Source organism: Carassius gibelio, chromosome A9, assembly GCF_023724105.1.
Source record: "Carassius gibelio isolate Cgi1373 ecotype wild population from Czech Republic chromosome A9, carGib1.2-hapl.c, whole genome shotgun sequence".
Taxonomy (NCBI): Eukaryota; Metazoa; Chordata; class Actinopteri; order Cypriniformes; family Cyprinidae; genus Carassius; species Carassius gibelio.
The window spans coordinates 19,685,781-19,701,671 of record NC_068379.1 but is presented as its reverse complement, the minus strand read 5'-3'; the positions used below and the strand labels follow the sequence as shown (position 1 = coordinate 19,701,671).

Genomic DNA, 15,891 nt, shown 5'->3' with positions numbered 1-15,891 from the left:
AAAAGTTACAATTCTGATGAAACATTTGGCATCATAATTTCATTAAATGATTACTCAATTAAAGAATTTGTCCACTAAAAAGTGTATTTTTTATAAAGCCTTTCGCACACACATATAGAAGGACAGCCTATGTGACACAGTTCCATTAAACGTTTAGTTAATAGCACTCTTCTCTTTATCTTGATGTTTGGTCCTAATGTACACAGCAACCAGTCAAATGTTTATGAGAGATATTGTGCAGAATGGGAAATGAATTGTGTAACTTGGAATAAACACTCCATAAATGTGGCATAAAACATTGCCCATTGGCTGTCAATCATGTTGTTTTCCTTCCGAAACTGGAGCACAAACTGTTTTCCTTGACAACAATAATTCAACAGTTTAGATAGGTGCTAAACAATCCCGAACTTTAAATAAACCATTCCCAAGTCTGTAAGGGGTTTGGCCAACCATTGCATGTACACTCTTAGTCAAGACTGCCACAATAAGGAATACAGTGATTTGACCCCAAACAAAAAGTGTAAACCAAAAATATATATATTATCTTAGACAACACACCTTTCCTGACCTTTAAATTTTGGGTTTTTTGTGATGTTTAAAATCTAGGTGTGATCCAGCACTGATAAGAATGTATCTGGCCAAAGATTCAGCTGTGCAGGAAGCTTTTTTAACAGGGTAGTTGATATTTGTCCATATTTGTATGTGTGTTTGAGCTTTCTGGGCAATACCATATATGCCATTGCGCTGCACTGTTGCACTGTTATCGCAAAACCATTAAACCGTATACCTCCAACACCCAGCTTTCCTGCATGTATGTGATTGCACAAATGCGTTATTATCACCATTTCCTAAGGCTGTCTCTCGTGTGAAATATCACTGTTGTCATAAGGTCTTTTGGCTCAGACTACACCAACAGCTTTTTGTTGAAGATTTTTTGGGGGATAACTTACTGTGTGTTATACACTGAAACGCAAACACTGTAATACCAGAATGCTGCTCCACTTAACATGAGAAGGCACGTCATGAAGTCTATGTCAGTTTCCCATTTCACATTCATGTACAACACATTAATCATATAAAACAGTACTGTCTGTTTTGGACAACATTAATTTTACTATATGAATTATATATAACTGCTATGCAAAAGGTTGGGGACAGTAAGATTTTGTAAGAAGTGTCTTATTCTCGCCAATGCTACTTTCTTTTGATCAAAAAATTTAATAAAAACAATTCTTGGATGTATTCTGGGTTTCAAACTTTTTGGAAAGACAAGACATCATCTGATTCATCCTTGAAGCATGTCATGATGAAGTACACAATTGCTGTGGACCTTATGCCCCGATTTAATTACATTTTTTAAAGTCAACTTTTGCTTTGGGCCTGTAGACGGTGTCCTGTCCATCTGGCCCCTCTGACTGCGGGTCTGTTGATCCTATTGTCTTCTGCATCAACACTCGTGGTCTGGTGCATAAAGGGCATCTGGTTAGCAGCTTAAACTCTATGGCAGACATGAAAAGCAGCCATCATAGCTCATTCGCTCACATTTGCTCAGTGGTGCGACAAGGACGAGGACTGAGTCTGGGTGACTGGGGGACAGGATTTCAATTTACCCCGCAGTCCCCAGGAGCAACGGACTGAACTGGACCCGCCACTGTGCAAAGGTGACCATTTAGGCTCAGTTCACTTTGTGTCCTTTTAATGCAATAGCTTTTTTTTGTCTAGTTTTCTTTTTTGTCTAAGATGTGCAGATGACTTACATTGTTGAATGTTATCCCACTGGTGATGTGTTTTGGTAAAGGCATATCTGAGTCTTACAGTTGCTTCCTGGTCCTGTTCGTAAATGGTCAGTTCAGTCTAGTTTCGTTCATCAAGTAGATTTACTTAGTAAGAAGGTGCATTTGAAAAATATTTGTCATAATATTTTATCAGTAACTATATTTTGAAATATATACAGGTGCTCCTAAATGAATTAGTATGCTGTGAAAAAGTTAATTTTGTTTCAGTAATTCAACTCAAATTGTGAAACTCGGGAATTAAATAAATTCAATGCACACAGGCTGAAGTAATTTAAGTCTTTGGTTCTTTTCATTGTGACGATTTGGCTCACATTTAACAAAAACCCACCAATTCAACAAATTAGAATTAGAATATGGTGACATTCCAATCAGCTAATCAACTCAAAACACCTGCAAAGGTTTCCTGAGCCTTCAAAACGGTCTCTCAGTTTGGTTCTCTAGGTTACACAATCATGGGGAAGACTGCTGATCTGACAGTTGTCCAGAAGACAATCATTGACACCCTTCACAAGGAGGGTAAGCCACAGACATTCATTGCCAAAGAAGCTGGCTGTTCACAGAGTGCTGTATCCAAGCATGTTAACAGAAAGTTGAGTGGAAGGAAAAAGTGTGGAAGAAAAAGATGCACAACCAACAGAGAGAACCACAGCATTATGATGATTGTCAAGTGAAATTGAATCAAGAATTTCAGTGGACTTCACAAGGAATGCACTGAGGCTGGGGTCAAGGCATCAAGAGGCACCACACACAGACATGTCAAGGTATCTGGCTGCAGCTGTCGTATTCCTCTTGTTAAGCCACTCTTAAACCACAGACAATGTCAAAGACGTCTTACCTGAGCTAAGGAGAATGAGAAATGGACTATTGCCCTATGGTTCAAAGTACTCTTTTCAAATCAGAGCAAGTTTTGTATTTCATTTGGAAACCAAGGTCCTAGAGTCTGGAGCTCATAGCCCAAGTTGCTTGAAGTCCAGTGTTAAATTTCCACAGTCTGTGATGATTTGGGGTGCAATAACATTGCATTTTTTTGGAAACCAAAGTCACTGCACTGATTTAGCAATATATTTTGGAGCACTTCATGATTACTTCTGCTGAACAGCTTTTTGAAGATGCTGATTTTATTTTCCAGCAGGATTTGGCACCTGCCCACACTGCCAAAAGCAAAATAGAGAATCTATGGGGTATTGTCAAGAAGAAAATGAGAAGCAAGAGACCAAAAAAATGCAGATGAGCTGAAGGCCGCTGTCAAAGAAACCTGGGCTTCCATACCACCTCAGCAGTGCCACAAACTGATCACCTCCATACCATGCTGAATTGAGGCAGTAATTAAAGCAAAAGGAGCCCCTACCAAGTATTGAGTACATGTACAGTAAATGAACATACTTTCCAGAAGGCCAACTATTCACTATTTTTATTATTATTATTATTATCATTGGTCTTATGCAGTATTCTAATCTGTTGAGATTGTGATTTGGTGGGTTTTTGTTAAATGTGAGCCTAAATCATAACAATGAAAAGAACCAAAGACTTAAACTACCTCAGTCTGTGTGCATTGCATTTATTTAATACACAAGTCAAAAAATTTTAACGCAACAGCAATTATGAATGTAATGGTTTATTATGAATGTAAAATACTTTTGGAACCATCTTATTTCTCCCTAATTACAATTTGTCTTTCTTGTACACAGCTAATACACAACCATGGGAGACTGGAGCTTCCTGGGTAATATTTTGGAGGAAGTAAACGAACACTCCACTGTGATTGGCCGCGTTTGGCTCACAGTTCTGTTCATTTTTCGCATTTTAATTCTGGGCACAGCAGCAGAGTTTGTCTGGGGAGATGAGCAGTCAGATTACGTATGTAACACTCAGCAGCCAGGATGTGAGAATGTGTGTTACGACGAGGCCTTCCCAATCTCCCATATTCGTCTATGGGTGTTACAAATAATTTTTGTATCGACACCTTCTCTTGTATACGTTGGGCATGCTGTCCATTACATCCACATGGAAGAAAAGCGAAAGGAGCGTGAAGAAGCCGAGGTTAGCCACCAACAAGAAATGGGTCTTCCACCAGCGACCGCCAAGGAGACCAGCACAAAGGGAAGCAAAAAGTTCAGACTCGAGGGCACCCTGCTTTTCACATACATATGCCATATCATTTTCAAGGCTCTTTTTGAAGTAGGCTTCGTAATTGGACAGTACTTCCTCTACGGGTTCCGCATCCTGCCACTGTACAAGTGCAGTCGCTGGCCGTGCCCCAACACAGTGGACTGTTTCGTCTCCCGGCCCACCGAAAAGACCATCTTTATCATTTTTATGCTCGCAGTTGCTTGCGTTTCACTGTTCCTCAACTTTGTGGAGATCAGCCACCTCGCCTTGAAGAAGATTCGCTTTGTGTTCCACCGACCAGCTCCGGCACAGCTGGAGCCTCTTGGACCCTCTGAGAGGAGCTTACCATTTCTCCTGACCACCCCTGTCCAAAAAGCTAAAGGTTATAGGCGTCTTGAAGAGGACAAGAAAGACAAGGTGGCACACATATATCCACTAGCTGAGGTTGGTATGGAAGAGGGCCAGATCTTCTCACCTCAGCTGGAGAAGGAGCAGAAAAGGAGTCAAGAGTCGGTTAAGCCAACAGCGCCACCTGTAGAGGAGACAAACTTATGTAATGAGACTCAACCTTCCTTCATTCAGGTCACAGAGACACTACCAGAGCTTCCCCCAGAGGAACCACTTCGGGAAGGTGATGAGGTAGACAACTTAAAGAGTCCGACAGCTTTACCAGAAGTACTGGAGGAGCGATCAGCAGGGGAAAGTGTGGAGGAAACGTATTTAATATCACTTGAGGAGAGTTTGGATATAAATCCAGGAGAACTCACCTGTAGAGACATGATTGAGGAAAAGTCAATGAAAGAGAGTAGCTTAATAGATGCTGAGCCAACACAAGAGGAAAAACTTTCAGGAACTGGAAAAGAGAAAGAAACCTCACAGAAAATTGTGGAAAAGGAGCATAACACCTTAATAGTCAAGGAGTTGAGGGAAGAAGGGAATTTGCCAGATGTGGTTGAGGAAGAGACAGCAGCTGAGGTGTCTGAGAGGGAACTTGGTGAAATTGAGTCTTTTGTAAATGAAGACATTTTGGAAAAGGAGAAAACTTTAGATGATGGTAATATTACTAGAGATCTGGATGTGTCTAAAATATTTGAGGGGGAGCGAGAGTCTGAGTCTTTAGGGGACGTTGCAGGGTCAATTTTATCTGATATAGTGCCCATTGGGGATGAAGTGGATTTAGGAAAGGACAAAGCTAAGGGGGATGCAGAAGATGTGAAAGGGGATGGAGTTCAATGGGATGTGGTAGACTCAGACGTGGGTAGAGCTTTAGAGGAAGTACTAGATATAGGGAAGGGTGAATCTCTGAAGGGTCTATTAGATGCTGGAAGAAGTTGTGCTTTAGAAGATGCATTACATACAGGTAAGGATCAAGCTTTAGAAAATCTAAATGAAGATGGACCTTTTGAGATTGCTGTCAATGAAGGTGAGGAGGCTCCAGATAAAACTGTAGGGTTTGCTGGTGACACTGAACAGGTGGAAACTTTGGGAAAGGAGGATCCAAAGGAGGTCCAAGACTCTGAGAGGGATAGGTCAGGGAAAGAAGAGGATTCTGGGGAAACTGGAGGCCGTGAGAAGGAGGAGTCTTCTGAAAAATCAAAAGCCTTGGAGGCCATAGAGGAGATGATGGATGTTCCACTTGTAGCTCTGGAACTAGAGATGACACAGGAAACAAGATCGTTAAGTCGTCTCAGCAAAGGAAGCAGCAGAGCCAGGTCAGATGATCTAACTATATGACTGACCAACAAACAGAAACTTCACCGGAGGTCATAGTGTCAATTCTTTGATGCCAAATTTCCCAAACCAGCATGTTTTCTCAAACAGGATTTTCAAATATTGATGCCAAATGATGCTCCCCATGCGAGGGGCTCCCTTCCTGAAGTATAAAGGCAGCTATATGTTTTCATGCTTGAAATCCCATTTATACTGCTTGAGAATTTTTTTTTTTTTTTAACTTTCATGGACCCCCAATACACCTTTGAGGTGCCCTAGGTGTCTCGGGCTCCATGTTTGTTCTAGATCTTGAAAGAAAAGCAAAAGTAAAACAGAACAAAAACAAAATAAGGGTAAATATCCTGAAATTTTGTAAAAAGTAGCCAATTTGTAAAAAGTGTTTTAAACATATATTATTTTAATTATTATTATTATTGTCTACAAAACACAAAAAATTGTCTTGATTTTAAATAGGGTCTTTATTCACACTATTTATTATAAATCTCTTGCAAGACAGGGACGGTTTCGCATTCTAAATTTATGCTTTATTTGTCTACCCTGTTTAATGGTTATTTTACTTTATACATTTGCAATTTATTGATCCTGGACCATAGAAATAATTGTGTTACTGTTTATAAATTTTCTACCAATTTGTGTCTAACATCCACATCCTTTATTTATATATACTTTCATCTGAATTGCTACTGCCAATGCTTTTCAAGTCTATTAAAGGGAGGTTTTTAAAATGACGGAATATTGTAATTGGAAATTGGTATTCTTCTATAACTTAGTTAGGGTTTAATATATAGGACCGTATCATAAAAAAACAACGTATAACAATAATATTATGCTGTGTGTAGTACCTCTTCATTATGATCTTTTACTGGTTTATGTGTCAAGTTGAGGTCCCCAAATAAAGGTAACACAATGACTGAACCCAAAATAACCTTGTGTTAGTCTGTTATGCAGGATAAAGCGTTTAACCTAGAGTTTTATATTAACAAACCTCTATCTGACATAAAATGGTTTTAAAAATATAATTCACTTCACACTTCACAGAGTATCACTGGACTGAAATTAATCTTTTATGACCTCTAGTGGCCATTTGATTTTACTAAGGTTTTTTTAATTTCTTTTAATTTCAAGTAAATTTCATTAAATTCAAATTTTTGTTTTCATTTTAAAAGTTTATTCAGTTAAACTTCCATTGGAAAATCACATACACCCTGAAAAAGACAACTACAATCCCCAAAACAAAACAAAAATTAAACAACTAGGCCAATCTGGAAAGACAAAAAAAGACATAAAACTAAAAGTCATGTAATCAAATATTTTTCTTTTATCTTTTCGACTTAAACCAATCTAATTTGCTGAACTAGCACTTTTAAAATCAGGAGGACTTCTCACTGATGCCTAAATTCAGCGTTACTGTGGGTGTAGAGCTGTTGAACTGCAGTGACAACGCAACACTTCTGTGACCTTGATGCACAAAGTGCCACACTGGTGTTTTGAGTATTTTGGTAAATGTCTCCAGTATTTTTAATCCTGGCAATTGAATGACTTGTTTTCTCTGCTGTCCTGAAAGCTGTCACTGTGAGTTTGATCACACTAATGTAAGTAAAAATTTCTCTTTCACTTTTCTCATAACCGCAACTTCCTGTGTTCACACAAACAAAGCTACACACATGACACACACACACACAAAAAAAAAAAAACTCCGACCTGTTTCCATTGGTGCAGATCTATGTTGAAGCCTCAGTTTCAAAACAGAATCCTATCGTTTTGACCTTTTATGCAGAAATCATTTACCTCAAACAATTTTTTTTTTTTTTTTTACTTTAGCTCTTAAGTCACTATTACTATTACCTTGCCTATGTTGTTCCTGCATTTTGCCCTCAAAATACCTCTGAACACGTTACATTCTCATAAACTCATGTCATCAGCCACATTAAAGGCTTGGGACTGTCCAGAAACCTGAAATATAAAATAGCAGGAAGAGTTAATCATTCAGTGTCTCGGCAAGAAGATTGAGAATGGAGATGATCCCTCACTTGCTCATAATTTAGGCATGTCAGGACAAAGATGATTTTATATATGAAGCTTATCTACAGAAATCACGTGTAATCTGCCTTTGTTGTGACTCTATCCAACTGTCTCGGTAGGCCTATTAAAATTGAAGGTGACTCTTTGTTTCTTGATGGATACAAAAACAAACAAATGTATAACTGTCCTTACACACAAAGCAGAATGAATTTAGACTAATTTAAACTGCTTATGCAAAATGATTAAAGTATGGCTTCAGGAAAATCAAATATGTGTTCATTGACTTGGCTTTGTAATTTAATGTAGTATGATGTGATATTTTATGTGTTGTGTATATTGTATTCTTTGTGACTTAATAATGTAATTTTGTAATAACGTCCTGCCCAGGGACTGCAGATGCAAATTATCTTTACAGCTAACTTTGGCACAACACTGTTGTTGGGTGTTGTCACTGTACAAATAGATTAAATAAACAAAAACAAAAAACTAACAAAAAATAAATAAAAAATAAATAAACTTTGATCAAATCCCCATAGTTCATATAATCGTATTCCAGACTGACCAACTCTTGAGTTGAGAACATAACAGCCATAAAGAAACTTTGTATTCCTTTAGCTATCACTTGACTTACAGGAAGCGAGGCGTGGGTGGTAACATTACTGTATATATATATAAAGCCTACTTCTGTGAAAAAGTACAACCTAATAATAGATCAAACGTGGGAACAAATTAATAAAACCTGCACAGAATGTTCACGAAGGCCTGTTAATAAGTCATGGAAACATAAAAACATCAATTTAAACAGCCTCTCTTGGTTCATTGTTGACCTGAGGTATGATTTTTTCATCTTTAGTGAATATTTTTATCATAGTTTTATTAGTTGATTAGTTGACTGACTCAACTAATTTAATGAAGAAGAGCTAAATAAATAATGACTAAAGACTAACTTGTAAAATAAAACATTCTGTTATGAGGAGGGGTAGGGATGAACTCCGTAGCAGACGGGAAGTACAACACAAGATTTATTTACACGAAAAAAAGGGGAAAACAAAACCCACGAGGGGGAAAACAAGGACTAGGGCAGATACAAAATAACTTAACAGGACTGAGTTGACAAGATAAACAAAGACTAAAAACACAAGAACACTAACTACAAATAAACACTCACGGTTATACAAGGACTTCTTAAAGGGGTTACAAGGATACAATATCTCATGAGGCTGGCATGTAGAAACACATATGAGGAACAACCACAATGAACCGACAAAAGACAGAGCACACTAGGGGATCTAAATAGGCGAACCAATTAAGACCCAACAGGTGGCACAGATAAGGCAATCACGACAAGACTAGGATAACAAGGGGGCGGGGCAAGGGGACGAGACAACACAAGCACATGGCCCAAAGACAAGTCCATGTGCTTGTACACAAAACACGGGTCTGCCATGATCCTGCCTCAAGACTAGAGAAAAGTCAGGACATGAAGGCAGAATCATGACAGAACCCCTCCCTTAAGGAGCGGCTTCCAGACGCTCACTCAAGGGAACATCAAACACGGGACATGACTGACTGAGACAAAGACAAAAGCCAACAGGACCGGAAGACCCCTTCCTCCTCCTCTTCCTCCTTGGCCGCGGTGCAGAAGTCACAGCTGGGTCTGCGATTGGTTGGGGGAGTTCGGTCTCAGGCAGGGCGGACTCTGGTGCCGACGACTCCGAAGCAGATTCCCACGAGGACCGTCTCCCTTGCTTCTTGGGGAGACTGAAGGTTCAATCATTGGTTCAACCCTCCCTCCTATTCAAGAACTGTACTTATCCAGAGTGAGAAAAAGGGCTGTCAAAATCACTTTGGACCCCTCACATCCAGCACACTCCCTCTTTGAACTGTTGCCATCTGGTCGACGCTACAGAGCACTGAGCACTAGAACGACCAGACACAGGACCAGTTTCTTCCCTCAGGCAATCCATCTAATGAACAGCTGTTAATAACTGTGGAACACACTACACTTTATATTTATATACACATACATTTATTTATCTAACACACATACTTAGTATACACTTAAATTTTGCACATAATATACATGTACATACATAACTGCATTTTGTAATATACCTGCCTACAATTGTCAATTTGTATATTGTCATTCCTTACCTACTTATTTGTATTTTTTGTATTTTTTATTCTTTTATTATGTGTTTTATGTTCTGTCTCTGTCATTCTGTTGTACTGCAGAGCTTCTGTCACGAAAATAAATTCCTCGTATGTGTAAACATAAATATGATACAACTAAATACTTTTTGGAGATAAGAAGGATGCATTACTACTCTTTGGGTACTCAAGATTAACATGAGATTTACAATGAGACTTCATTGAGTTTGCATCATGAGATGATTGAACTTTTCAATGGTCATGCTTTAAAAGCCAAATGTTTTCACTGGTTACACATTTCTCAAATTACATTTAACATTTTTTTTACATCAGTAAATATATTTATATTTCAATTGTCTTGAAGATTAGATGATAGCAGAAGTATGAAAAGACAAGACCTATACATTCATTTCCTTTTAAAAATCTACTATACTTTCTCAGAAAATGTAATTATTGGAAATTTGGGTGTACAAAGGTCCCCAAAGTATGTAGGCAACAACAAACCTGTTATTATTATTATTATTTTATTTTTTATATTGAACAATTTTATACACAGAAAATGTAAAAAAATATAGGCTATCTATTCCTAAACTAACATTCTGAGAAAATTCACTTATTTTTTATATACTCAACTTGGAAATACATTTTAATATGAAATCATCAATGCTCTGTCCGTCTCAACAGTACCAAACACTGGGTAAATGTTTTCAGTCTTACTGAAGTCAGTGTGGAAAGAGAAGATATGTCTTCTTTTAACTGCATCATAGAAAGAAACATGGCCCTCTTCTATGTCCAGATAAACTCCGACCCTAGAGGGTGTCGACAGGTTGAGTTTAGTGACTGGTTCAGTCAAAGCCATCAAAGTTCCCAGTTGCAAACGCAGATTCCAGTACCCTGTTTTTGTGTTCATTGTGACATAGCCATTCCGAGGGGCAGATTCCTTTACAACTCCTACCCTCCACTCATGTTTCTTCCTCACATCTACCTCCCAGTAATGTCTACCTGTGTTATAACCCTCTTTAGCTTGGACACACGTCCAGCCATCAAATTTAGAACTTTTCCATTGATATGCTTTCCAGGATTCATGACCATATTTTTTTGCTTTCAAATATTTTCCATCTTCAGAGACCAGGAGATCTGGGTTGGCTGTGTTTGGGTCCAGAATTACATCAGCTTCAAGAACAAAAGGAAAATGATTGTATTGAGTCCTACACACATATACTGTATGTATTGATTATGAAAGCTCTAATTATATCAGTTGAGCTTTACCTCTTGATTTTGTTATCCAATTCCAAACTGCAAAAATGAAAGTAACATTAAATTAAACCTGGCTGAAAATGTATCCTAAACTGAGTCAGTATTTATCAGTATTAATCGCAAATATGTCACAAAGTATGTTTTTCTGTTTTACCAAAAATTTTAAGAACAAATTAAAAGAGTAGCTATGAATGTATGAAGATCAGAGAATCTAAAGAAAATACCTGGGTTAGGAATCCGTAATCCAACTACAGATGAGGAGAAAAAAAAGAAAAAGAAAAAAATCTTGGCATAACCTTTCACACATTTAAATGCATTTTCTATAATTATTCTCGGAGACATGTAAGTGCTGCATATAAAGATCAAAGTAATCTTCACCTGTGTTTTTGGATCTTTGTTTACTCCTCACCCACAATCTGGGGACGAAGTCCTCCTTACATTCAAAAGAGAAACATTTTACCACCACAAGAAAAGTCTTTGTACCCTACACTATATTTTAAAGAGAGTGACATTTGTAACCAGAATGTGTGAGGCATCCGGTGTCTCCTTCTTCCAGTTTTATTATTATTATTATTATTTTTACTACAAAAACAAAAATAGTTTTAGCGTTTACTACCTTGTTGCTATTCTGGTCATTTACTAAAAGCGGACGATACACAATGGAAGGCTCACAAAATAGCTTGGTGGTTATTTAAATTCTTTGTATACAGTCCTATAGGATCAACTTTTTATCCTATAATATGTGTGATAACATTTACTGAGCAGGCGGAGTGCCACATGTGGTTGGTAGGGGAAATTGTGGTGCCTTTTGTGCCACTTGTGTTTTCCTTCAGACAAGACAGACAGGAGGTTGTGCTCCAGTGATGTCATATGACTGCCATAGCCAATCAGAATTAGTATGTTTTTATACTTCAGACACCAGTCACTGAAGGTGTTGAAATAATCAACACCATGAAGCAGCATCATTTTGGGGAACTGGGTTAGAGTCACAAAGCCCAAAGATATTATTTAAGCTGTACAAAAACTGTTGTGCTGCTTGATATAGCCTATTTTATTTTTTGAGTAAGTGGAAGTGGTTTGTGCAGTTGAAGCCTTGTTTATACTTTTGCCTGCCTCTACTTCCTCTGTCTGCTGACAGTGCGTGCTCTGTGGTTTTTAACACTTTGTCTAATTCTTGTGCAGTTCTTAAACATTACATTGAAGAATACCGATTATTGATTACAATACTGATACAAACACTGATGAATAGTACAAAAAAAAAAAAAAAAAAACTTTCGCTTTTGGTTATATTGTTCAACAACAACAAAAAATCGGGTTAAAGGCTATTTAAATGATTTATAATTCTCAAATGTACATTTTAGATAAACTTTCCAATTTGAATAAATTATATACAACAAAATAAACTTTGCATGTAATGAAATTGCATCTAAATGATTCAGAAAAGGTCCAGATACATATTTCAGCTTATAGGGATGCACTTTGGATGGCCAATTTCATGTGTATTTTTCAAAATACAAACACTTTATTTGTATTTAAATAAAATTTGTCCACACAGTACTTTGTATTTTTTATTTTGAATACATTTTCATGTATTTGTGCCCATCTTTGATAGCAGTTAATATGAAACAGAAGTCTTGCACATTCATAGAAAATAGCTTTCTTTCAGGTTGCAAGATAAGGCGTTGTGGCTCCAGTGTAATTGGCGTTTAATAAAAATACGATTGTAAAATCAAATGAATATATACAAAATGCTTGAATAAAATGAATGTATAAATATGTTATAAAAATGTATAATTGGTGACATTTATTGAAAGCTTAACATTAGTTAAAATCTCATGTGTAAATAAATTATATATTTTAAGTTAAAAATAAAATATTGAAAAGCCAAGAGCTACATGGACTACAGTTATACAGGCATGCTTATACAGTTGGGATTTTTAAACTTTTTTAACTTTTTTTTTAAATTATATATTTATATATATTCTTTACCTCAGAGCATTCTGACTGTAGAACAGCCCATACCATCCAGTCCATTACTGGAAGCATGCTGGACTCTCCCTGCTTCCACTCTTTGTGAAGATCCCTCAGTGTTTCTTTCCATCCTCCATTTGGACATACTGAGTTCTTGTCAACAGACAAAAATACATAAATGAGAAATATGATTAAATCTTGTGCGTGACAGAACCCTCTGATCTCTTTAAACATACTGGAACAAATACCTGTTTCAAATCTTTCAGTCTCTCAAACCAGTCTGACAGGATTGTTTTTGCTTTGTTAAATTTCATTTCACTTGACTGCTGCTCAGAGGATGTCTGTGGTTTTAGAAGAAACAAAACAGAAGAAACGAAAGAGAAAGTAAAAAAAAACAACCGTTATTGACAACTGTGGTAAAATAACATCTTGATGTTAATTATGGTTATTTTATTATTTTCCCTGTTCCACTAAGTTTTAATTTCTTACTCCAGAATGGTTGAAACAAAAACTCACAATACAGGAAGACATTTTTACATCTTATCACTTATTGCTTTACGGGATTGTTTCTGGTCTGGACATGCTATCACAGGAAATGATCTTTAAACAGGAAAATTTCTTTAAAACTTCATCACTCTTAAAAATGTGAATCCAAACCTCTTTCTTGTCCCTTTGTTTTGTCCATATGTTCTCAAGATCATTTGCCCACTGCAAAATATAATACTGTTGTTCTTCCTGTTTTTCGTTACTTCCTTTATTTTTAATCTTTCGAGCCATCGATAACTTCTTGGACTGTGGGCACAATGTAGATCATTTGAAACTTCTGATACATTCATAATAAATTCATATTATAATGCCAAGTGTTTACCTGTACCACTCTGTCCAGTTCAGCGGCCAGTTTTCTGATAATGGACACTGACTCATCAAGAGACAAGTCATCTTTTTGCTCAGTACTGTTGGCGGCTGGTATTTTGAACCACTGCAAAAAGTTTTGTTTTTAGTTGATCATTTTGGCTTATATATAGTTAATAAAACTTTATATTACAGTACATGCATTTGTTTACCTGGTTAAAGACATTCCCAAGGTGGTGGACTTTTTTAACAGCATGCTGTCAGGAAAAACATGCCCAAAAATGTTATTTCACCACCCTCAAAAAATAATATGGTAATATTTAAAATAAAAAAATGTTTTACTTTATACTACTTTTTATTTTATGACATTATATACCTGTGATGGCTTAGCACTCAGATATGGCTTGATTAATGGGAATGACGCAGAAGCCCTTGCTTTCTTCTTTATGTGCGGCTCACAGAGACTAATGTCACTTAAGGTGATTCCAGTGCTTTTGTTTTCTGCAACATTTATAGACATTCTGTGAATTTAGCAGTTGCAGGAAATGAAACAGTACTGTGATTGTACAGCAGATCTGAACTATAAACACTGATTAATATATTCACAAATTCACTTGACACATAACACACAGTGACGCATTAAAATGAATGCTTTTGAATGAATCTCTTTCACTATTCCAAATTTCTGCCATGCAAAAGAATGTTTCTGTAATTTTGTAAAACTTGTTATATGAAAGTAAAATAAAAATCCATACCAGTTGCTGCAAAAGCCATATTGTATGTATAGCGTGATAAAATAAAAGCTCTTGTGTACACATCCTTGACTGTCACTGCAGTCGAAAGATGAGGGGTTGTTGTTGTTCTACAACAGCTTATATACCCTAGACACACCCTTTTTAAAAGTGAAACCATAAGTATGTTTGTGTGGTGTCTGACTCACCCACTGTTTTGTTTTTCTCTCTGTATGAGTTGTAAAATTTGCATGTGATAGTTGCTTTATTATGACATCTTTATGTCTGATTAATGCTAACGTATGATTTTTTTTAAACAAAAGAGAACTGGAGCGCTGCTGGAATCCCTTGTATCCTCTGGTGCTCTTGGAAGGGTTAAATATAGAAAAAGATTTTGGAAAAAAATCCAAGTCCAGGCACTCAATAGGATGCAAAAGTTAAAAAGCCTTTAATGGTTGGGCTAAAGCATTAAAACACCAACGCGTATCGGCCCATTGGCCTTCATCAGGGTGTTGGTAACAAACAGACAGAATCACGCAGTACTTATAGTTGCATTGGTTTCAGGTGTGCCACTCTGGCACTTGTTACACAATTTTTTGGCCACTAGAGGCAATAGTTCAGATAATGGCTAATACCAAAGATCAAACCATACAAATACAAGATAAAGGATCTCCAAGTGGAAGAAAAAAAAACAGGAGAGAGTAACACCAATACAAACATCTTGTGTACTCCACACAATTATATCCATAAAGTCAAATGATTTTTTTTGTTGTGTCCTACATTGCATGACTTGTTAGATGTTGCTTTAAGGAACAGTTCCTGGGCCAGTGGTATAGGTATATAAGGTATAGCTTTATTTCATAAGCAGAATACGAAAGCAGCAGATGGCAGTTTTGAAAAAAAAAAAAAAAGGAACTAGTCTGGCCAACTCTGACATCCATTTTTTTTAGATGAAAAGCACCCCATACCCCCTCAAACAAAAGAGCACCTCAGATGAAACTTTTAGTATGCTGGCGAAACAGGTTTAGTAACCTATCAGAGGCGTTGAGGGAAAAGGGTGACAGAGTGCATAGGACCCAGAGGTCTGTGGGGCCCGTGATCTCCACCCACCAGAGAACATGAATTTGAGGGGGCCCCATACTATATTCTGTGGACATCGCTACACTCTTAGAAGAAAAAAAAAAAAAAACCTTTAAGGTGTCACGTACTGGAACACAGGAGACAGAAGATCCAAGTGCAGTTTGGTTTTATTAAGGGTTATCCAAATCAAG

General features: G+C 37.1%; 2 protein-coding genes across 2 annotated transcripts; one reads left to right on the top strand and one right to left on the bottom strand.

Moving 5' to 3' along the window:
- Nucleotides 1–3,475: 3,475 nt before the first annotated feature.
- On the top strand, nucleotides 3,476–5,697 carry LOC128020334 (gap junction alpha-8 protein-like). Its single transcript, XM_052607166.1, has one exon. The coding sequence runs from the start codon at nucleotides 3,498–3,500 to the stop codon at nucleotides 5,637–5,639; it is 2,142 nt and encodes a 713-aa protein (XP_052463126.1). The 5' UTR covers nucleotides 3,476–3,497; the 3' UTR covers nucleotides 5,640–5,697.
- Nucleotides 5,698–10,339: 4,642 nt separating this feature from the next.
- On the bottom strand, nucleotides 10,340–14,761 carry si:dkey-18p12.4 (SPRY_PRY_C-I_1 domain-containing protein). The gene is made up of 11 exons (XM_052606208.1): nucleotides 14,645–14,761; nucleotides 14,266–14,390; nucleotides 14,102–14,146; nucleotides 13,906–14,016; nucleotides 13,695–13,829; nucleotides 13,286–13,378; nucleotides 13,056–13,190; nucleotides 11,445–11,499; nucleotides 11,291–11,314; nucleotides 11,079–11,105; nucleotides 10,340–10,982 (listed from the first exon to the last, which is right to left on the bottom strand). The coding sequence occupies exons 1-11, from the start codon at nucleotides 14,661–14,663 to the stop codon at nucleotides 10,456–10,458; spliced, it is 1,296 nt and encodes a 431-aa protein (XP_052462168.1). The 5' UTR covers nucleotides 14,664–14,761; the 3' UTR covers nucleotides 10,340–10,455.
- Nucleotides 14,762–15,891: the final 1,130 nt, after the last annotated feature.

Coding starts and splice junctions, on each gene's coding strand:
- LOC128020334 (XM_052607166.1), top strand. CDS start 3,498: ATGGGAGACTGGAGCTTCCTGGGTAATATTTTGGAGGAAGTAAACGAA.
- si:dkey-18p12.4 (XM_052606208.1), bottom strand. Junction 11,315..11,444: donor ACAAAGATCCAAAAACACAG/GTGAAGATTACT, acceptor CCTCATCTGTAG/TTGGATTACGGATTCCTAAC. Junction 10,983..11,078: donor TTGGATAACAAAATCAAGAG/GTAAAGCTCAAC, acceptor TTGTTCTTGAAG/CTGATGTAATTCTGGACCCA.